Here is a 24218-nt window from a genome sequence, read left to right on the forward strand (position 1 = left end):
CTGTGGGGACTACCATACTCCTGGTACCAATTTCTGTCATAGTCACTGTGCTGTTACTGTGAAAGACAACATGACCAGTGCACCCTGCACATTTTGAAAAAGCATTTAACTGGTGGCTTCCTTGGTTTCAGATGGTTAGTCGGTTATGACAGGGGGTGTGGTGGAACTTGAGCAGGCATGGTACAGGAAAGTTACATTCTGACCCACCGACAGCAGGCAGAGAATGAGCCTGGTGTGATATTTTGACTTGGAAGTTGATTTTGTTTATTTGTTATATTTTTTTATTTTAACCTACCTTTTAAGGCTTTTAGATACCTCTTTTTAAAGAGTAGGTCTGTGTATATCCTGAAGCTTAGACTCAATAAATCTTTAATACCGTAAAAACTCTGAGAAAAGTTATAATTTAATGTATACTTTAAGAATTCTTTTTTTTAAATTTTTTTATTTAACTTTTTTATTAATTACACTTTATTCATTTTGTATCCCACCATAAAACCCTCCCTCCTCCCCTCCCGGTCCCACCCTCCCCCACTTTCTGCTTGCATGCCTCTCCCCAAGACCACTGATAGGGGAGGTCCTCCTCTCTTTCTTTCTGATCTTAATCTATCAGTTCTCATCAGAAGTGGCTGCATTGTCAGGGTTCTAGGTTATCTCCATGAATAGTCCTTGGTTGGAGTATGAATCTCTGGGAAGTTCCCTGTGTTCAAATTTTCTTGTTCTGTTGCTCTCCTTGTGGAGTTCCTGTCCTCTCCAGCTCTTAATATTTCCCACTTTTTACATAAAATTCCATCACTCTGCCCAACAGTTGGCCATCAAGCTCAGCATCTGCTTTCACAGTCTACATGGCAGAGGCTTTCAGAGGACCTCTGTAGCAGGTTCCTAGATTGTTTCCTGTTTTCTTCTTCTTCTGATGTCCATCCTCTTTGCCTTTCAGGATGGGGATTGAACATTTTAGTAAGCGTCTTCTCTTTTGCTTAGTATGTTTAGATGTACAGATTTTAGTGGGTTTATTCTGTTGTATGTTTATATGAGTGAGTATATACCATGTGTGTCTTTTTGCTTCTGGGACAACTCACTCAGGATGATTCTTTCCAGGTCCCACCATTTACCTGCAAATTTCATGATTTCATTATTTTTCATTGCTGAGTAATACTCCATTGTATAGATGTACCACAGTTTCTGCATCCATTCTTCAGTTGAGGGGCATCTGGGTTGTTTCCAGCTTCTGGCTATTACAAATAAAGCTGCTACAAACATAGTTGAGCATGTGTACTTGCTTTTTGTGTACTTGAGCCTCTTTTGGATATATGCCTAGGAGTGGTATGGCTGGATCTTAAGGAAACGCTATTCCTAGTTGTCTGAGAAAGTGCCAGATTGATTTCCAGAGTGGTTGTACAAGTTTACATTCCCACCAGCAGTGGAGAAGGGTTCCCCTTTCTCCACAACCTCTCCAGCATGTGTTGTCACTTGAGTTTTTGATCTTGGCCATTCTGATGGGTGTAAGGTGAGATCTCAGGGTTGTTTTGATTTGCATTTCCCTAATGGCTAATGAGGTTGAGCATTTCTTTAAGTGCTTCTCTGCCATTCGATATTCCTCTACAGAGAATTCTCTGTTTAGCTCTGTTCCTCATTTTTTAAGTGGATTACTTGGTTTGCTGCTTTTCAGCTTCTTTAGTTCTTTATATATACTGGATATGAGTCCTCTGTCAGATAAAGGGTTGGTGATGATTTTTTCCCAGTCTGTAGGCAGTCGCTTTGTTTTGATGACTGTGTCCTTTGCTTTACAGAAGCTTTTCAATTTCATGAGGTCCCATTTATTGATTGTTGATCTTAGAGCCTGTGCTGTTGGTGTTCTATTCAGGAAGTTTTCTCCTGTACCAATGAGTTCTAGGGTATCCCCCACTTTTTTTCCTAGCTGATTTAATGTGTCTGGTTTTATGTTGAGGTCTTTGATCCACTTGGACTTCAGTTTTGTGCAGTGTGATAAGTATGGATCTATTTGCATTTTTCTATATTTAGACATCCAGTTGGACCAGCACCATTTGTTGAAGATGCTATCTTTTTTCCATTGTATGGTTTTGGCATGTTTGTCAAAAATCAGGTGTCCATAGTGTGTGGGTTTATTTCAGGATCTTCTGTTCGGTTCCATTGATCCACCATTCTGTTTCTATGCCAGTACCATGCAGTTTTTATAACTGTTGCTCTATAGTACAGCTTGAGATCAGGGATGGAGATACCTCCAGAAGATCTTTTATTGTAGAGGATTGTTTTAGCAATTCTCGGTTTCTTGTTATTCCATACAAAGTTGAAAATTTTTCTTTCCATGTCTGTAAAGAATTGTGTTGGTAATTTGATGGGCATTGCATTGAATCTGTAGATTGCTTTTGGTAAGATGGCCATTTTTACTATGTTAATCCTGCCAAGCCATGAGCATGGGAGATCTTTCCATCTTTTCATATCTTCTTCTAATTCTTTCTTCAGAGACTTGAAATTTTTTTCATAGAAGTCTTTGACTTGCTTGGTTAGGGTTACACCAAGGTACTTTATGTCATTTGTGGCTATTGTGAAGGTTGTTGTTTCTCTAATTTCATTCTCAGCCCTTTTGTCTTTTGTATACAGGAGTGCTACTGATTTCTTTTGAGTTAATTTTGTATCCAGCCACTTTGCTGAAGGTGTTTATCAGCTGTAGGAGTTCCCTGGTAGAGTTTCTGGGGTCACTCATGTATACTATCATATCATCTGCAAATAGTGATAATTTGACTTCTTTCTTTCCCATCTGTATCCCCTTGATCTCCTTCAACTGTCTTATTGCTCTAGCAAGGACTTCCAGCACTATGTTGAAGAGATATGGGGAGAGTGGGCAGCTTTGTCTTGCCCCTGATTTCAGTGGGATTGCTTTAAGTTTCTCTCCGTTTAGTTTGATGTTGGCTATAGGCTTGCTGTACATCGCATTTACTATGTTGAGATATGTGCCTTGTATCCCTGATCTCTCCAATACTTTAAACATGAATGGATGTTAGATTTTGTCAAATGCTTTTTCAGCATCTAGGGAGATTATCATGTGGTTTTTTTTTCTTTCAGTTTGTTAATATGGTGGATCACATTGATGGATTTCCGTATATTGAACCACCCCTGCATACCTGGGATGAAGCTTACTTGGTCATAGTGTATAATATCTTTGATGTGTTCTTGTATTCGGTTTGTGAGTATTTTGTTAAGTATTTTTGCATCAATGTTCATAAAGGAGATTGGCCTGAAATTCTCTTTCTTTGTTGAGTCTTTGTGAGGTTTAGGTACCAAGGTGACTGTGGCTTCATAGAATGTGTTTGGTAATGTTCCTTCTGTTTCTATTTTGTGGAATAGTTTGAAAAGAATTGAAGGTCTGGTAGAATTTGAAGGTCTGGTAGAATTCTGCGCTGAAGCCATTTGGTCCTGGGCTTTTTTTTGGATGGGAGACTTTTGATGACCGCTTCTATTTCTTTGGGGGATATAGAACTATTTAATTGATTTACCTGGTCCTGATTCAGCTTTGGTAAGTCAAATCGATCAAGAAAATTGTCCATTTCATTTAGATTTTCAAATTTTGTGGCATATAGACTTTTGAAGTAAGTCCTAATGATTGTTTGGATTTCCTCAGTGTCTGTAGTTATGTCCCCCTTTTCATTTCTGATTTTGTGATTTGGGTGGTTTCTCTCTGCTTTTTAGTTAGCTTGGCTAAGGGTTTGTCCATCTTGTTGATTTTCTCAAAGAACCAGCTCTTGGTTTCATTGATTCTTTGAATTGTTTTATTTCTTTCTAATTGATTGATTTCAGCCCTGAGTTTGATTATTTCCAGCTGTCTACTCCTTTTTGGTGTGTCTGCTGCTTCTTTTTCTAGGGTTTTTAAGTGGGCCATTAAGTTGCTTGAATGAGCTGTCTCGAATTTCTTCTTGAAGGCACTTAGTGCTATGAACTTTCCTCTTAGCACTGCTTTCATTGTGTCCCACAAGTTTGGGTATGTTGTGTCTTCATTTTCATTGAGTTCTAGGAAGACTTTAATTTCTTTATTTCTTCCCTGACCCAGCTGTCATTTAGTAACAAGTTGTTCAGTTTCCATGTGTGTGTAGGCTTTTTGGTATTTCTGTTGTTGTTGAAGTCCAACTTTATTCCACGGTGATCAGACAAGATACAAGGGATTATTTCAATCTTCTTGTATCTGTTGAGGCTTGCTTTGTGACCAACTGTATGATCTATTTTGGAGAAGGTTCCATGAGGGGCTGAGAAGAAGGTAAATTCTTTTGTGTTTGGGTATAAGGTTCTTTAAATGTCTGTGAGGTCCATTTGATTCATGACCTCTGTCAGAGATATTGTTTCTTTGTTTAATATCTGTTTTGTTGACCTGTCCTTTGTTGAGAGTGGGGTGTTGAAGTCTCCCACTTTTATTGTGTGGGGATCTGTATGTGGTTTAAATTTTATCAATGTTTCTTTCACAAATGTGGGTGCTCTTGTATCTGGGGCATAGATGTTCAGGATTGTGATGTCTTCCTGGTGGAATTTTCCCTTGATGAGTATGAAGTGTCCTTCCCCATCTCTTTTTATTAATTTTGGTTGAAAGTCTATTTTATCAGATATTAGAATGGCTACTCCTGCTTGTTTCTTGGGTCCATTTGCTTGGAAAGTCGTCTTCCAACCTTTTACCTTCAGGTAATGTCTATCTTTGTGCCTTAGGTGTGTTTCTTGTATGCAACAGATTGCTGGGTTTTGTTTATGTATCCATTCTGTTAATCTGTATCTTTTTACTAGAGAGTTGAGTCCATTGATGTTGAGAGAGATTAATGACCAGTGGCTGTTAGATCCTTTGATTTTGATGTTGGCTGTGGTCATAAGGTTGTGTGCTTGGTTGCTTTTTGTATTACTGTAGTAAGGTTAATTATTTCCTGTGGTTTCTTGACAGAAGCTAATTTTCTTGGGTTGTATTTTCCCTTCCAGTGTCTTCTGTAATGCTGGATTTGTATGTAGGTATTGTTGAAATTTGTTTTTGTCATTGAATATTTTGTTTTCTCCGTCTATGAGGACTGAGAGTTTTGCAGGGTATAGTAGCCTGGGCTGACATCTGTGTTCTCTTAGGGTCTGCATGATATCCGTCCAGGCCCTTCTGGCCTTCATAGTCTCTGTTGAAAAGTCAGGTGTGATTCTAATGGGTTTGCCATTATATGTTACTTGGCCTTTTTCCCTTGCAGCTTTTAGTATTTTTTCTTTGTTCTGTATACTTACTGTTTTGATTATTATGTGGTGGGAGGATTTTCTTTTCTGGTCAAATTTGTTGGGTGTTCTGTAGGCTTCATGTATTCTTATTGGCTTCTCCTTTAACTTGGGGAAATTTTCTTCAATGATTTTGTTGAAAATATTTTCTGGGCCTTGGAGAAGGGAGTCTTCTTTTTCCTCTATGCCTATTATTCTTAGGTTTTGTCTTTTCATATTGTCTTGGATTTCTTGGACGGTCTGTGTCAGGAATCTTTTGGATTTAACATTTTCTTTGATAGATACATCGATTTCTGCCATTGTATCTTCTACACCTGAGATTCTTTCTTCCATCTCTTATAGTCTGTTGGTTATGCTTACCTCTGTAGTTCCTGTTTTCTTCCCTAAATTCTTCCTCTCCATTATATCCTCCATTTGTGTTTTCTTTAATTTTTCCAGTTCTATCTTCAGGTCTTGATTTGTTTTGTTTACTTCCTTCACCTGTCTGATTGTATTTTCCTCTTTTTCTTTTAGTTCCTTCAACTCTGTTTCTTTTACTTCTTTCAGTGATTTAATTATTTCTTCTCTGAAGGCCGCAAACTGTTTGGCTGCATCTTCCTGTATTTCCTCACGGATGGCCATAATCTGCTTGTCTTTAACTTCCTCCATTTCTTTATGGATAGCCATGATCTGTTTGATATTATCTTCCTCTAATTCTTTACGTATTTTATTTGTTTCCTCTATTATCCTCTTCATCAGCATAGATGTAAGGTCACCTTCTTGATTTTCTATTATGCTGGGGTGTCCAAGGCTGCTTACCCCTGGATGGATGGCTTCTGAAGATGCCATATTGCTCTGTCTTTTGTTGGTTGAGCTTTTACACTGACCTTTACCCATTGGGCTGTTTTAGGTGTTGGCTGTTAGTTTGTGTGCTTCCTGGAGTCCTGAGGTAGGGAGAATCCCCTTGGCCGGAAGATAATTTTTCCTGAAGGAGTCCTCCTCTGCTTTTTGGTTATGGTAACTGTATGACCAGTGTTTCTCAGGAATTGCCACTGCTCACCTCAGGTATATAGCCCTGAGTAGTAGCTGTGGTCTTTGTTATGTAGGGGGGGGCTTTCCTCTTACTCATAGAAGTTCTCAAGACAGCTTGAGATCTTCAAGCTGCTTAAACCAGTGCTGGGTTTCTCGTTATAAATTTAGTGAGCTGCTGCTGTTGTTACAATTTTCCAGGTACAGTCCTCTTGAAGAACCTGCTGATTCCTAGTTGGGGTTTTCTCCCAACAGGGAAACTCAATCTGTTATCCTGGGGCACACAGTTCTGTCCGGGAAAGTGAGAGTAGTGCCCAGCAAGTCTCTGGGCCAGAGGCTGAGTGCTCTGCTCTGGGCCTGAAGAATGTGCACCTAGGTTGAGTTGGCACCTGGGGGCACCGCTCTGGTCTGGAGGCTGGGTGCCTCAGTCTGGACCGGAAACTGTGTGTCCCTGTCTGGGATGTCGGCTATAGGCACTGCTCTGGTCCGGATGCTGTGGGTGCAGCCCTCTTGAAGGACCAGGGATTCCCACAGTTTTGTCAGTCTAGCTAGGGATAACTGGTTGATCTTTGGCACAGTATCTGAGGGCTGCTGTAATGGCTCTCTGGCTTTTGTAGGTCTGAGGATGCAGGTGTGTGCCCCAGTGCCCTAGGGGTACTCAATAATGGCTGCTGAGCACAGTGCTCCTGCCAGCATTAGAAAGCTAGAGCCTAGAGTCTGCGTGAATCCAAAAAGTCTTTTGGTGCTGGGTGTCCTGAGCGTTAGACCTGATGATCCCCCCGCTGGGGGTTTCCTCCTGCCAGGGACACCCAGTCTTTGCTTTGGGGACCGCCATTCTGTCTGGGGTGGTAGCGAGTAGAACCCACAGGCACAGACGCTTGCCCGTGGCTCCGCCTTTCTGGCCGTTGAGAGCCTTCGTGTCTGCCTAAACTGGGTAATTTTCCCAAGACCTTTTCAGGTGGTGGTATCAGCTGAGTGCTCTGAGATCAGACCAGCCGTTTCCCTCCCTGTGGGTTTGCACCCAATGGTGAAACTGAGTCTCTGGTGCCCTGGGGCCCACAGTTCTATCTCAGGCAGCGAATCAGGCACGCAAGCAGGCAGGGCTCTGTGCAGGCTCCTGGGTCCCCAGCTCTTGTTTCTGGCTGGCTCCTGGGGCGCCCGTGGAACCCGAGTCTTTTCCAGGGGATGTCTGGGTGACCTACAGTGGGTCCCAATCGTTTCCTGCTCTGTGGGGTTATCTCTCGACTGGAAAGTCCAGTCTGTGATGTTGTGGGCCCACGGTTCAATCTGGGACAGTGACCAGATCACGCTGGCCTGTAGCTCTAGGCTGACGACCAAGTGCCTGGCGGAACCAGGGTCTCTTCCGCGGTTTAGCCGGGTGAGTTAAAGCTGATTGAATCCCCCACCGTGGGGTATCCTCTCACCTGAGAAACACAATCACTTGTGTTTTATGGCCGTAAGTTCTGCTTGCTGGTCACTGTGCCGATCCTGCTGAGCTGCTGTTCAGAATGAGAGTCCTCCCGGCGCCGCCATCTTGCCCCCTGAAAAATCTCATACTTTAAGAATTCTATGTGCTTTAAAACTGATGTTTATTTCATTTGTGTATATCTTTCTGTGTGTGTGTGTGTGTGTGTGTGTGTGTGTGTGTGTGTAAGCTGGAGGACAACATTGGGTGTCATTTCTTAGGAGCGCCCACCTTGCTTTTTGAGACAATAACTCTTCATTGGTTTGTATTTTGCCCAAGTGGTCTGGACTGGCTGGCTAGTGAGGCGCAGGGATCTTCCTGTCCTTACCTCTGAAGTGCTGGGATTACAAGCTTATGTCACCATGCCTGGCTTTTTATGGTGGCTGATTTTACTGTGGCTGGCTTTTTATGGTGGCTGATTTTACCATGGCTGGCTTCTTACGTGGGTTGTGGAGAATAAACTCTTTTTCTTATGCTTGTATGACACTTTGCCAACTGAGACATTTCTCTCCCCAAAACCTCTTTAAATAGAAATCAAGACCTTAAAAAATCGTCCCTGATATTTAATTTTTGCATAGCCCTTAGCTAGCCTGGAACTTGCTGTATGTACTAGACTGGCCTCCAACTCAGACCCACCTACCTCTGCCTTCCAAGTGCTGGGATTAAAGGCATGCACCACTTGTAAATTTTTTTTTTTTTTCAGAAGAAAAATTAGAAAAAAAAATGGATTTACTTGTTGTGAATGCATACGGCCTTCACTCATACTATGACTGTTTCTCTTTTAGACCCTACGAAAGTGAGTGCTAAAGGGATCAGCAAAAAGAGATCCCAGCTGGGGCTGCGGTCGCAAAGCCTCAACAGAGAGCCGCTTCGGAAAGATACGGATATCGTAACAAAGCGGGTTCTTTCTGCAAGACTTCTGAAAATCAACGAGTTGCAGAACGAAGTGTCCGAACTGCAGGTCAGGTTAGCCCAGCTGCTGAAAGAAAACAAGGCTTTGAAAAGCCTTCAGTTTCGCCAGGAGAAAGCACTGAATAAGTTCGAAGATGCGGAGGGTGAAATCTCGCAACTGATACACCGCCATAACAACGAGGTTACTGCACTCAAAGAACGCCTACGGAAGTCCCAGGAGAAAGAACGGGCGACGGAGAAGAGGGTGAAAGATACAGAAGGCGAACTATATAGGACGAAATTTTCCTTACAGAAACTGAAAAAGATCTCCGAGGCTAGGCACCTTCCAGAACGAGATGATTTGGCCAAGAAACTAGTTTTGGCAGAATTGAAGTTAGATGACACCGAGAGAAAAATTAAGGTAAAATCGTATGCCTTCCCATTGTGTTTGGTGATAGGTTTGCGGGCTCTGATTAAGCAACCCATTGCAACTGGGCCTTGGCTTAGACCTGAAAGTAGTTTTTAATATTAATTTCCTGGGATAGAAATTAAGGACAGAGCCAGGTTGGTGGTGCGGGCCTTTAGCACCAACACTCAGATATCAGAGGCCAGGGCATCTTGGTAAGTTTGAGACCGCCCTGGTCTACATTCTGGGCCAGCTGCCGCTACATAGTGATACCCTGTCTCAAATAACAACAGCAACAACAAAACCACAAAGGAGATGAAGGACAACTAAGAAGATGTATGCAGGAGCTGGGGAGAGAGCTTAGGCTGTAAAGTACCAGCCCCTCAAACATGAGGAGCTGAGTGCCACCCTCAGTACTTACATAAAAATAGCTAGGTGTGGTGGGTGGTGGTGAACACTTGTAATTTCAGTGCTGGGGAGGGGAGGTGCACACAAGCGCATCTGTGAGGCTCACTAAGCAGCTAGCCTGCTCTAACTGGTGAGCTCCAGGTGCCCATGAAAGACCAAGGTAGACAGCAGCTGGGAAAGAAGCCCAGGGTTGATCTCTGGCCCTGACACATGCACACACATCTATGCATACCTTCACTTACACAAAAGATTGTATATGTAAGAACTTACTGTCAAAGATTGTATATGTTACTAATAATCCACCTCCTGATAGATAAATTTGAATCTTAGTCATTTCTGGAAATGTTCTGTTTGGTAAATATTCTGTACAAAGCTTCCCTTTCCAAGAAGCTGGAAGTTCATGCTGGACGAGATCATAAGAAGGCAGAGAGAAGGCCGTGAAATACCATGATAAAAACAAACAAACAAACAAACAAACAAACAAAAACCTAGCTTCATGTTGAGATCTTTGATCCACTTGGACTTTAATTTTGTACACGGTGATAAATAAGGATCTATTTGCGTTTTTCTACATGTAGACATCCAGTTAGACCAGCACCATTTGTTGAAGATGCTATCTTTTTTCCATTGAATGGTTTTGGCATCTTTGTCAAAAATCAGGTGTCCATAAGTGTGTGGGTTTATTTCTGGGTCTTCTATTCAGTTCTATTGACCCACCAAGTTACACCAAGGTACTTTATGTCTTTTTTTGTATCTATTGGTGAAGGGTGTTGTTTCCCTAATTTCTTTCTTAGCCCTTTTGTCTTTTCTATACAGGGGCTACTGATTTATTTTTTTTTATTTTTTATTTTTTTTTAGTTAATTTTGTATCCAGCCATTTTACTGAAGGTGTTTATCAGCTGCAGGAATTCCTTGGTAGATTTTTTGGGGTCACTCATGTATGCTATCATATCATCTGCAAATAGTGATATTTTGACATCTTCCTTTCTGATTTGAATCCCCTTTATCTCCTTTAATTGTCTTATTGCTCTCGCAAGGACTTCAAGAACTATGTTAAAGAGATATGGAGAGAGTGGGCAGCCTTGCCTTGTCCCTGATTTCAGTGGGATTGATTTAAGTTTCTCTTCATTGAGTTTGATGTTGGCTATAGGCTTGCTGTATATTGCCTTTACTTTGTTTAAGTATGTACCTTGTATTCCTGATCTCTACAGAACTTTAAACATAAATGAATTTTGGATTTTATCAAATGCTTTTTCAGCATCTAAGGAGATGATCATGTGGTTTTTCTCCTTCAGTTTGTTTATATGGTGGATTACATTGGTGGATTTTCATATATTGAACTACCCCTGCATGCCTGCATGGGATAAAGCCTACTTGGTCTTGATGGATGATATCATTTATGTGTTCTTAGATTCAGTTTGCAAGTATTTTATTGAGCATTTTTGCATCAATGTTCATAAAAGGGATAGGTCTGAAGTTGTCTTTCTTTGTTGGGTCTTTGTGAGGTTTAGGTATCAAGGTGACTGTGGCTTCATAGAATGAGTTTGGTAATGTTCCTTCTGTTTCTATTTTGTGGACTAGTTTGAAGACAGTTGGAGTTAGCTCTTCTTTGAAGGTCTGGTAGAATTCTGTGCTGAAACCATCTGGCCCTGAGCTTCTTTTGGAAGGGAGACTTTCAATGACTGCTTCTATTTCCTTGGGGGATATAGGACTATTTAATCTATTTACCTGGTCTTGATTTAATTTTGGTAAATGGAATCTATCAAGAAAATTGTCCATTTCAATTAGATTTTCAAATTTTGTGGCATATAGGCTTTTGTAGTAAGACCTAATGATTGTCAGTTGTTATGTCCTCCTTTTCATTTCTGATTTTGTTGATTTGAATAGTGTCTGTCTGCCTTTTAGTTAGTTTGGCTAAGGGTTTGTCTATCTTGTTGATTTTCTCAAAGAATAAGCTCTTGGTTTCATTGATTCTTTGAATTGTTCTCTTTGTTTCTAGTTTGTTGATTTCGGCCTTGAGTTTGATTATTTCCAGCCATTTACTCCTCTTGGGTGTATCTGCTTCTACCTGCCCCCCCCCCCACAAGGGCTTTCAGGTGAGCCTTTAAGTTGCTTGTATGAATTGTTTCAAATTGCTTTATGAAGGCACTTAGTGCTATGACCTTTCCTCTTAGCACTGCTTTCATTGTGTCTCAGAAATTTGAGTATGTTGTGCCTTCACTTTCATTAAATTCTAGGAAGTTGTTAATATCTTTCTTTACTTCTTTCCTTACCCATATGTCATTGAGTAAAGAGTTGTTTAGTTTCCATGTGTGTGTGTAGGCTTTTTGCTATTTCTGTTGTTGAGGTCCAGCTTTAGTCCATGGTGGTCTGATAGGGTACAAGTGATTATTTCAATCTTCTTGTATCTGTTGAGGCTCACTTTGTGACCAACTATATGGTCTAGTTTAGAGTAGGTTCCATGAGGTGCTGAGAAGAAGACAAATTCTTTTGTGTTTGGGCGAAAGGTTCTATAGATGTGTGTTAGGTCTGTTTTATTCATGACATCTATTAGTGTCATTGTTTCTTTGTTTAATTCTGTTTTGCTGACCTGTTCTTTGGTAAGAGTGGGGTGTTGAAGTCTTCCACTGTTAATGTGTGGGGATTTATGTGTGGTTCATGTTTTATTAATGTTTCTTTTACAAATGTGGGTGACCTTTTATGTGGGTATATATGTTCAGAACTGTGATATCTTCTTGGTGGAATTTTCTTTTGATGAGTATGAAGTGAACTTCCCCATCTCTTTTGATTAATTTTGGTTGAAAGTCTATTTTATTAGATATTAGAATGGTTATTCCTGCTTGCTTCTTGGGTTCGTTTGCTTGGAAAACTGTCTTCCAGCCCTTTACTCTCAGGTAATGCTTATCTTTGTGATTTAGGTGTGTTTCTTGTATGCAACAGATTGATGGATCCAGTTTACACATCCATTCTGTTAGTCTGTGTCTTTTTATTGGAGAGTTGAATCCATTGATATTGAGAGAGATTAATGACTACTGGCTGTTAGATCCTTTGATTTTGATGTTGGTTGTGGTACTGTGTTTGGGTGCATGGCTACTTTTAGTTTTGCTGCAGTGAGGTTATTTATTTCCTGTGTTTTCCTGAATGTAGTTAGCTTTCTTGGGTTGTATTTTTCCTTCTAGTATCATCTGTAAGGCTGGATTTGTGGGTAGGTATTGTTTAAATTTGTTTTTGTTGTTGAATATCTTGTTTTCTCCAATTATGATGACTGTGAATTTTGCTGGGTATAGTAGCCTGGGCTGACATCTGTGTTCTCCGTCTAGGCCCTTCTGGCTTTCATAGTCTCTGTTGAGAAGTCAGGTATGATTCTGATGGGTTTGTCATTATATGTTACTTGGCCTTTTTCCCTTGCAGCTTTTATTATTATTTTTCTTTGTTCCGTATACTTACTGTTTTGATTATATGGCAGGAGGACTTTCTTTTCTGGTCTAATTTATTGGGTGTTCTGTAGACCTCTTGTATTCTTATAGACCTCTCCTTTAAGTTGGGGAAATTTTCTTCAATGATTTTGTTGAAAATATTTTCTGGGCCTGAGAGATGGGAATCTTCTTTTTCCTCTATTCCTATTATTCTTAGGTTTAGTGTTTTCATGTTTTCTAGGATTTCTTGGATGGTTTGTGTCAGGAATCTTTTGGATTTAACATTTTCTTTGATGGATACATTGATTTCTTCCATGTTATCTTCCACACCTGAGATCTTTTTTCCATCTCTTGTAGTCTGTTGGTTATGCTTACTTCTGTAGTTCCTGTTTTCTTCCCTAAGCTCTTTCTCTCCACAATTTCCTCCATTTGTGTTTTCTTTAATTTTTCCAATTCTATCTTCAGATCTTGAACCATTTTGTTGATTTCCTTCACTTGTCTGACTGTATTTTCCTGCTTTTCCTTCAATTCCTCCACTGTTTGTTTGAACATTCCTCTGTTTCTTTTATTTCTTTCAGTGATTTAATTATTTCCTCTCTAAAGGCCACAGACTGTTTGGCTGCAGCTTTCTGTATTTCTTTACAGATGGCCATACACTGTTTGACTTTATCTTGTTCTATTTTCTTTATGAATTTCATTTGTTTCCTCCATTATCCTCTTCATAAAAACATAGATGTAAGGTTGTCTTCTTGAATTTCACTTATGTTAGGGCATCCAGGGCTACTTGCCCCTGGATAACTGGGTTCTGGAGATGCCATATTGCTTTGGCTTTTGTTGGTTGTGCTTTTATACTGGCCTCTACCCATCTGGATGTCAGGTGTTGGCTGTTAATTTCTGGTGCCTCGTGGAATCCTGGGGTGGGGAGAATCCCCTTGGCAGGAAGATGGTTGTTCCTGAAGGAGGCCTCCTCAGCTTTTTGGGTATGGTCACCCAGTGGCAGACCTTCTCAGGGAATTTCCACAGCTTACTTCAGGTGTATGGATCTGTGTGGTAACTGTGGTCATTGTAGTCAGGGGGGCTGTCCTCTCAACAGGAGAAGTCCTGGAGACAGCTGCCCTGCCACTGGGCTTCTTGCTCTGAATTTAGTGAGCTGCTGCTGCTGCTCTTACACTGTTTTTGCTGGGCATAGCCCTCTTGAAGAACCAGGGAGCCCTGGGTTTTGGTCAGTTTAGCTAGGGGTACTGGTTGTACCTTGGAGCAGTGTCTGGGGGCTGATACTGTGGATCTCAGGCTTCTCTAGGTCTGAGGTTGGAGCTCCTTGCCCAGTACCCAAGCGGTAATCATTGGCAGGTGAGCACAGCACATAGGCATGCAACAGGAGGCTAGAGCCCGGAGCCTGTGGGAACCCAGGAATCCAGGAACTTTTCCAGAGAACTTTTTGTGGTGGTGGGAGATTCGGCTGGGTGCCCTAAGGTCAGACCTGCTGTTTCCCTCTTCATAGGGTTTCCTCCCGACAGGGAATCCCAGTCTCTGGTGCTCTGGGGCCCACAGTTCTGAGACGGTGAGTTGGGCGTGCAGCAGGTCTCTGTGCTGGCAGCTGAGTGCCCTCTGCCCTGGGTCCTTTTCCAGGGATTGTCTGGGAGACCTGAGTTCGGTCCTGATTGCTTCCTTCACCACGTGGTTTTCTCTCGGCCGGAAATCTCAGTCTCTGGTGTTGTGGGGCCCACAGTTCAATCTGGGATGGTGATCAGAGCAGTCAAGCATGTGGCTCTGGGCTGGTGACTGAGTGCCTGCTGGGACCCGGGAACTCTTCCGGGATTGGCTGGGTGACCTGAACCTGATTAATTCCTGCATTGTGGGGTTTCCTCTCACCTAGGAAACCTAATCACTGGGCCCAGAGTTCAGTCTGTTGGTTGCTGTCCTGCTCGTCAGACAGTGTTCTCTCAGTGCCACCATTTTGGATTCCTAATTTATTTCATTTTTGCAGGTGTGTGCTTGCTTTCACTCATGCCCCCCTTTGTGTGTGTGTGCGTGTGTGTGCATGTGTGTGCATGTGTGTGTGTGTCTGTGCACATGCATGCACATGTGTGTGTGTTTGCATTGGATCACCCGATTTGGATACTAAGAGCCCAGTGCAGTAGCAAGCACTCTTAACTACTCATGTGTGCCTGGAGTTTTGCTAGGCACTGTTTTGTGCACAGATCATTTTATGGTGACAGTCACCTCAAGTTTTCCAGCTATGAGTGAAAGGTGTCTCTGTGCATTTGACTCCTGTTTCATTCCTAAATAGCTTCAGTTTTTCTCAGATCATTTTTAATTTTTTTTTTTAATTTTTAAAGCTTATTTCTATTATAAAAACTAGATTTTCAGTTGACTGTTTGGTTGTTGTGGTTTTAGAAATGACCCAGGTTTTAAGATAACGGATTTATAAGCTCCTGTCTCGGAGTCTGAGATCTGACCCATGCTGCTTCTGTGAATTACAGTGGTATTGGGATCAGTGTTTAATATGCAAGTGGGGACCTTCCTGTGCTAAGTCTCTGGTGTCACATCTGCTGCCACACCTTACTAACTCTGTATGTGGTGTCTTCTGAGCTCCCCCGGGGGAATTCTTTACCCGTTAGCTTATTCCTTTACTCTTCCCGACACCTTTGGCGTCTGACTCAGTATGTGTAATTATTTCCTTTCTAATCTTACTAATTAACTGAGAACCTAAAATAGTTGTTACTGAGTTTATAGTTTGGCTATGAAGTATGGCTTTTGCTGTTACGCCTCATTCAGCTTCTTAAATTTTGCCTCATCCACTCTAAGTTCATTTTTCCCTTTAGGTCAGCTGGTGATGGCGCGGGCCAGTAACTGGTTAAGGGATCCAGTGATGACTGTGATGTTGCATTTTGCACACAATAAAACTCAAGGGTGGCTTGGCTCTGTCTGGCAGTTCTGGGAGCAGTTGTGGCAGGATGACTGAGGATGACTGGCTGTGTGGTGCTGAGGATTTTTAAATTATTTTTTGCTGTTTTTTTAAATATATGTTATCTATGTATGGACCACATACATCTTTCAAAACAAAAATTTTATGTCTTTCAGTTTGTTTTGCTTTACTTTCTTATGGTTTACTTTTAAATGCATTTTATTATGTATAACACATTGAACATAATGTTATTACTAGGTACATACATATACTAAAAATGATTACAATAATAAAACAATATCCATTATCTCAAAGAGTTGTATATATTTCTTTGTGATATGAAAAGTTAGCATGTACTCATATATTTAACATCTTGATCATATTATACTAATTTTAATACTGTCTGTCACATCTTTGACATTTTGAGATTTTACATTCATTAACTTTTGAGACTTTCCTACATTGTTACTATAATCATTTATATCCCATACTCTTCCTCCAACTCTTCCAGTGTGCCCCCTTCTACTCTGCATGGCTTCTTTCATTATTGTCACATTACATGTAAACACAACCTGCCCAGTCCATTCAGTGTTGCTCATATGTTCATGTCTTTTGCAATGACTTGGGATTGGCTAGCCTATTGGGGGCTCATCCTTGGGGGAGGCTGAGGCTTCCTCTCTTGGATGCATTCATTTCCTGTGGGTCTTCATAAATAGATGGTGCCTTATGAAATTTCCCCCATCCATGTTGAACATCAACTGTTTTTATCATTGTTCAAGTCTTGTTTTGGAGAGTATATTGTTTAATATTTCAGGGGTGCAACTTTCCTGTCGTGTAAAATATAGAATCTTGCTGCAGAGGATGTGGTCCTCTGGCTCTTACAATTTTTCTGCCTCCTCTTCCACAATGTTTGCTGAGCCTTAAGTGTAGGGGTTGTATTATAGATGCATCTATAGACAAGGCTTGGTGACTGCAGTTGCTCTCTGCAGTTTAATTAGGTGTAAATTTCTGTGGTTGCCTCCATCTTCTACCAGAAGCTTTTTTGATGAAGTTTTAGAGCTACACTTTGCTGTGGGTATGAGGATAGTTATTTAGTTAGAAATTATCCTGGCTTAGGAACATGAAAATAATAGGCTCTCCTCTAGGGTCCATGACCTCACCAGTCACAGGAGTTGGCAAGGTTTACAGTTCTAGACATGAATTCCCTCCTGTTGATCAGAGTTTAAGTCCTAGGAGGTGACTATTGTGTTACCCCCAGGATTTAAATGTCACTGTTAGACCCTTGGTGTGTTTGCCATGCTGGTCATTATTGTGAGTTGTAGGCTTTACAGCTGGGTGCTACTTTTAATTGCTTTTCTTGGCAACTTTCATAACATCTTGAGAAACTCTGAGAGCTAGTTGTCAAGGAGGAAACTTCCTGGTCACTTCCAGATTGACTTCTCCATGTCCTGTGTCTGAAGTATGTGTTGTCTTCAGCAATGGGTTCATACCTTCAAGTTCTGGCAGACAACCAGGGCCAACAGCATACCTGTATTGCTTGGGGACATCCTTGGACACCGCTGACAAATGGCTGGAAGGAAGATTTCCTACTTCTTGCACTGGATATTTTTGTTAGCCCGTGGCTCTTTGGAGGAAACATTATCACCCAGGTGGCATAATTTCGTTTTAATTATTTAATATATACTATATATATTTTAAGTAAGTATAGTGTTTCCCTGTTTTTTTTTTTGTTGGCTGTGGTCATTCCTCTGGTTTCTGTTGTTGGCTGTGGTCACCCTCTGGTCTCTGTTGTTGGCTGTGGTCATTCCTCTGGTTTCTGTTGTTGGCTGTGGTCACCCTCTGGTCTCTGTTGTTAGCTGTGGTCATCCCTCTGCATGACAACTATGTTGTTTTCTTTAGCCACTATACTGTGTACCAGCAGACTTTAACAACTTATTGAACCACTTCTCAAAATAGTGGCTCTGTTTTATTATATGTTCTTTAATACATTAATACAAATTTTACTACGTAAACCCTGATATTGAAAGCAGAGACACATGTTTTAGTTATAGGGTACAGTGGTTTTCAAACATTTAGAACTCATCGACAACCCTTCTCCAGCAGAGCTTTTGTTTGTGAGTATACCTACTGATGTTGTCCACATTAGGAATTATAGTGTAGAACATTTAAAGTATTTATTATTTAAACAACGATAAGTAGCTGTTACATTACATTATAAAATATTTCAGTATAATGATAGCTGAGTAGTTAAGAGCACTGGTCTCTTACAGAGGACTCCATTTCAGTTTCCAGCACCCATATGATAGCTCATAGTCATCTGTATGTTATTTCTGTTCCCATGTCCTATTGTAGCCTCCACAGGCACCAGGAACATAGGAGGTATCACATACTTATCTGTAGCCAAGCACTTAGACACATAATATAAGTAAGTAAGTAAGTAAGTAAATAAATAAATAAAACCTTAAAAAGTTTTTAAATAATAGTTTTCTTCTGAACTTGAAATAAGTCAATATGGAAATGGTTCGTTTTTTACATTTGTAAATCTCTTTCATGTACGACTTTGTAGAGGATAGCTGCGTCCTCATATCTGCTTCTGCATTCAGTCCGTTGCAGTTTGCTGTTGTGATTAATAAATGTGCAGCCCGTCCAGCCTCCCACAGATATTTACACTAATTAGAGGACAGAGGCATATTTAAATAGCACTTTAAACAAGTAGATATTCTTTAATATTACTCTAAAACCTAACAGTGTATTCTCAAACTTTGGTGTCTTCCTGACCAGGGCTGCAGGTTAATCAAAGCAGACACTAACAGTCTGTCCTGAAACAAGTGTCAGGGATTGTGACCATCCTAGGAGTCCATAGTCACCAAACAGAGTTGTCTTCTGGCCTTTATGAAAAGATGAAACTGTAATTACTGTACATAAGGTACAGCTCTTTTTTAAAGCACTATAGAAAGCTGTAGGTGAGCATTTCATGATGAAAATCCAGCTCTACTTTTAGCATCAGATTGGGACAGAATAAATTGCTTTGTAAGGAAAACATGATGAAGCTATTGAGACTTCCTACATTTTAGCAGTTGCTGAAAATTTAGGAAGCAGTTTGCTATTCTGGAGCTCAGAATATATCCCTGTGAAAGCAAGCCTCGGTAAACTTTTCTCTTGGTAGATATTCTTATAAGAGGCCATTACTCAGTTTCCCTTTACTCCAGGCTTCCCTCAGAAAGTGCCTTTTTCTTGTGAAAATAGTACTGCTTCTCAAGTAAACAGTCTTTAGAAGCAAGGACTAGTTGAGAGTTGAGCATAATTTCTTACTGGCCACGTGAGTCTATTTCTGTCTCCCCATGCACCTTCCTCTAGTGGTCAGACTCTGCTCTTGGAGCTTCGGAACCCCAAATCTACCACTGCATCACCTCCTTCTATGCTGTTTCTAACATGAGAAGCGAATTAAGACAATAATGGATGTCAAGTCAACAGGTTATCTCTGTTCTTGTCCTCTTGTTTTGTGGCTGTCTTCACCCCCAGGCTTCAGCTGGCACATCTGGGGAACCAAATGGTAGGACTCCTGATGGGCCGCTAAGCTCTGAGATCTGATGGGTCTAAGTTATACTTAAAATTTTTACTATCACATCTGTCTGTCTATTTGTCTGTTTGTCTGCCTGCCTGTCTACCTGTGTCTATCATCTATCTATTGTGTTTATGTGCATGTGCAAGCATGCATATGTGCTTTCGTGTCTCTTTGTCTGTGTGTCTGTGTGGTGGCTTATATGCCATGGCATGCTAGCGGAAGTCAGAGGGCATCTTGTGGGTTCGAGTTCTCTCCTTATTCCACGTGGACCATAGAAATTGAATTCAGGTCATCGAGCTTGGCAACAAGCACCTTTATTTTCTGAATCATCTTACTGACCCTGAAGTCATAATGTTTAAGCCTTCCATGTCCCAAAATACTTTTAAGTTGGGAAACCTTTAATTTCCTCTGGCCAAAGTTGTTGGGGTTTTGTTTGCTTGTTTGTTTGTTGATGTATAAAGATTTTACTTTTATTTTGTGATACATGTGTGGAGATATGTAGATGTTGCAGGTGCCAAAAGAGGGCATGGAGTGCGACAGAGTTGGAGTTACAAGTAATTGTGAATCATCAAATGTGGGTGCTGAGAACTGAATTATAGTCCTTTGTGGGAACATTAGGTGTTCTTTTTTGTTTAATTAATTTATTTTTTATAAATTGCAGTTTATTCACTTTGTATCCCAGCAGTAGCCCCCTACTTCATCCCCTCCCAATCCCACCCTTCCTTCCTCATCTCCTCCCATGCCTCTCCCCAAGTCCACTGATAGGGGAGGTCCTCCTCCCCTCCCCTCTGACCCTAGCCTATCAGATCTCATCAGGAATGGCTGCATTGTCTTCCTCTGTGGCCTGGTAAGGCTGCACCCCGCCTCAGAAGGAGGTGATCAAAGAGCCAGCCACTGAGTTCATGTCAGAGACAGTCCTTATTGCCATTACTAGGGAACTCACTTGGAGACTGAGCTGCCATTGGCTACATCTGTGCAGGGGTTCTAGGTTATCTCCATGCATAGTCCTTGGTTGGAGTATCAGTCTTAGAAAAGACCTCTATGCCCAGACTTTTTTCCTGTCCTGTTTCCTGTTTTCTCCCTCTTCCAATGTCCATCCTATTTGCCTTTCTGAGTGAGGATTGATCATCTTAGCCAGGGTCCTCCTTCTTGCTTAGCTTCTTTAGTGTATGTTTATCCTATGTTATATGTCTAATATCCACTTACCAGTGATTATATACCATGTGTATCTTTCTGCTTCTGGGATACCTCACTCAGAATGATCTTTTCTAGTTCTCATCATTTGCCTGCAAATTTCATGATTTCTTTGTTTTTAATAGTTGAGTAGTAATTCATTGTGTAAATGTACCACAATTTCTGTATCCATTCCTCAGGTGAGGGACATCTGAGTTGTTACAGATTCTGGCTATTATGAATAAAGCTGCTACAAACATAGTTAAGCAAATGTCCTTATGTACTTGAACATCTTTTGGATATATGCCTAGGAGTGGTATAGCTGGATCTTGAGGGAGCACTATTGCTAATTTCTGAGAAAGCTCCAGATTGATTTCCAAAGTGGTTGTACCAGTTTACATTCCCACCAGCAATGGAGGGGATTCCCCTTTCTCCACATCTTCTCCAGCATTTGTTATCACTTGAGTTTTTTATCTTAGCCATTCTGATGGGTGTAAGGTAAAAAAAAAAAAAAAATCTCAGGGTCTTTTTGATTTGCATTTCCTTGATGACTAAGGACATTGAGCATTTCTTTAAGTATTTCTCTGCCATTCGATAGTCCTCTATTGAGAATTCTCTGTTTAGCTCTGTACCTCATTTTTAATTGGATTACTTGATTTGTTGTTGTTTAACTTCTTTTTTTTTTTTGAAAGGTTTATTTATTTTATGTATATAAATGCTGTTTTCACACACACCAGAAGAGGAAATCAGATTCCATTACAGATGGTCATGAGCCACCACATGGTTGCTGGGAATTGAACTCAGGACATCTGGAAAAGCAGTCAGTGCTCTTAACCGCTGAGCCATCTCTCCAGTCCCGTTGTTTAACTTCTCGAGTTCTTTATATATTCTGGATATTAGCCCTCTGTCAGATATAGGGTTGGTGAAGATTATTTCCCAATCTGTAGGCTGTCATTTTTTTTCTGATGACAGTGTTCTTTGCTTTATAGAAGCTTTTCAGTTTCATGAGTTCCCAGTTATTGATTGGTCTTAGAGCCTGTGTTGCTGGTGTTCTGTTCAGGAAGTTGTCTCCTGTGCCAGTGAGTTCAAGGCTGTTCCCACTTTTTCCTCTAACAGGTTTAGTGTGTCTGGTTTTATGTTGAGGTCTTTGATCCACTTGGACTTTAGTTTTGTGCAGGGTGATAAATATGGATCTATTTGCATTTTTCTACATGTAGACATCCAGTTAGACCAGCACCATTTGTTGAAGATGTTGTCTTTTTTCCATTGATGGGTTTCGACTTCTTTGTCAAAAATCAAGTATCCATAGGTGCGTGGGTTTATTTTTGGGTCTTCTATTCCATTCCATTAATCCAACATTCTGTTTCTATGCTGGTGTCATGCAGTTTTTATTATTATTGCTCTGAAGTACAGCTTCAGATCAGGGATGGAGTTATCTCCAGAAGATCTGTTGTTGTACAGGATTGTTTTAGTAATTCTGGGTTATTTTTTGTTTTTCCACATGAAATTGAGAATTGCTCTTTGAAGGTCTGTAAAGAATTGTGTTGGTAATTTGATGGGAATTGCATTAAATCTGTAGATTGCTTTTGGCAGGATGGCCATTTTCACTCTGTTAATCCTACTGATCCATGAGCATGGGAGATCTTTCCATCTTCTGATGTCTTCTTCAGTTTCTTTCTTCAGAGACTTGAAGTTTTTTTTTTTTTCCAAACAGGTCTTTCACTTGCTTGGTTAGAGTCACTCCAAGGTACTTTATGTTATTTGTGGCCATTCTGATGGGTGTAGTTTCCCCTAGTTTCTTTCTCAGCCCTTTTGTCTTTCATATACAGGAGGGCTACTGATTTTTTTGAGTTAATTTTGTATCCAGCCACCTGGCTGAAGGTGTTTATCAGCTGAAGGAGTTTTCTGGTTGAATTTTTGGGGTCACTCATGTATACTATCATATCATCTTCAAATAGTGATACTTTGATTTCTTCCTTTCCGATTTGAATCCCCTTCATCTCCTTTAGTTGTCCTTTTACTCTAGCTAGGACCTCAAGTACTATGTTGAAGAGAGAGTAGGCAGCCTTGCCTTGTTCCTGATTTCAGTGGGATTGATTTAAGTTTCTCTTCATTGAGTTTGATATTGGGTGTAGGCTTGCTGTATATGGTCTTTACTATGTTTAGGTATGTGCCTTGTATCCCTTATCTCTCTGAGACTTTAAACATGAATGGGTGTTGGATTTTGTCAAATGCTTTTTCTGCATCTAAGGAGATGATCATGTGATTTTTCTCCTTCAGTTTGTTTATATGGTGGATTACATTGGTGGATTTCCATATATTGAACCACCGCTGCATGCCTGGGATAAAGCCTACCTGGTCATGGTGAATGATGTCATTTATGTGTTCTTGGATTCAGTTTGCATGTATTTTATTGAGTATTTTTGCATCAATGTTCATAAAAGAGATAGGTCTGAAGTTGTCTTTCTTTGTTGGGTCTTTGTGAGGTTTAGGTATCAAGGTGACTGTGGCTTCATAGAATGAGTTTGGTAATGTTCCTTCTGTTTCTATTTTGTGGACTAGTTTGAAGACAGTTGGGGTTAGCTCTTTGAAGGTCTGGTAGAATTCTGTGCTGAAACCATCTGGCCCTGAGCTTTTTTTGGAAGGGAGACTTTTGATGACTGCTTCTATTTCCTTGGGGGATATAGGAATATTTAATCTATTTACCTGGTCTTGATTTAATTTTAGTAAATGGAATCTATGAAGAAAATTGTCCATTTCAATTAGATTTTCAAATTTTGTGGCATATAGGCTTTTGTAGTAAGACCTAATGATTGTTTGGATTTCCTCAGTGTCTGTTGTTATGTCCCCCTTTTCATATCTGATTTTGCCTTTTAGTTAGTCTGGCTAAGGATTTGTTTGTCTTGTTGATTTTTCTCAACCAGCTCTTGGTCTCATTGATTCTTTGGATTGTTTTCATTGTTTCTATTCATTGATTTCAGCTGTGAGTTTGATTATTTCCAATCATCTATTCCTTTTGGGTGTGTCTGGTTCTTTTTTTCCTAGGGCTTTTAAGTGTGCTGTTAAGTTGCTTGTATGAGATGTCTCAAACTTCTTTCTGGAGGCACTTAGTCCTAGGAACTTTCCTCTTAGCACTGCTTTCATTGTGTCCCATAAGTTTGGCTAAGTTGTGCCTTCATTTTCATTGAATTTTAGGAAGTCTCTAATTTCTTTTTTTCATTTCTTCCCTGACCAAGCTGTAATTGAGTAGAGAGTTGTTTAGTTTCCATGTGTATGTAGGCTTTTTGTTATTTCTGTTGTTGTGGTGGTCTAGTTTTAGGCCATGGTGGTCTGATAGGATACAAGGGATTATTTCAATCTTTTTTCTGTTGAGACTTGCTTTGTGCCTGACTATATGGTCAGTTTTTTGAGAAGGCTCCATGAGGTGCAGAAAAGAAGGTCTATTCTTTTGAGTTTGGGTAAAAAGTTCTGTAGACATCTGTTAGGTCCATTTGATTTATGACACTCTGTACATGTCATTATTTCCGTATTTAGCTTTTATCTAGATGATCTGTCCCTTGGTGAGAGTGGAATGTTGATATCTGCCAGTATTAAGGTATTGGGATCGATGTGTGATTTAAGCTTTAATAATGTTTCATTTACAGATGCAGGTGCTCTTGTATTTTGGGCATAGATGTTCAGGATTGTGATGTCCTCATACTGGATTTTTCCTTTGATGAGAATGAAGTGCCCCTCCT

The 24218-nt window shown here is 40.5% G+C and overlaps 1 protein-coding gene across 4 annotated transcripts in view; it reads left to right on the plus strand.

Moving 5' to 3' along the window:
* Nucleotides 1–24218, plus strand: part of Lca5 (lebercilin LCA5) — a 93084-nt gene that overhangs the window by 52601 nt on the left and 16265 nt on the right. For all 4 annotated transcript variants that reach the window (XM_060384682.1, XM_060384683.1, XM_021660926.2 and 1 more), the window contains one exon: nt 8500–9026. In XM_060384682.1, coding sequence (XP_060240665.1) covers nt 8500–9026 — 527 coding nt within the window. The remainder of the gene's footprint in view (nt 1–8499; nt 9027–24218) is intronic.

The sequence above is a fragment of the Meriones unguiculatus genome, chromosome 6 (genome assembly GCF_030254825.1).
Source record: "Meriones unguiculatus strain TT.TT164.6M chromosome 6, Bangor_MerUng_6.1, whole genome shotgun sequence".
Lineage (NCBI taxonomy): Eukaryota > Metazoa > Chordata > Mammalia > Rodentia > Muridae > Meriones > Meriones unguiculatus.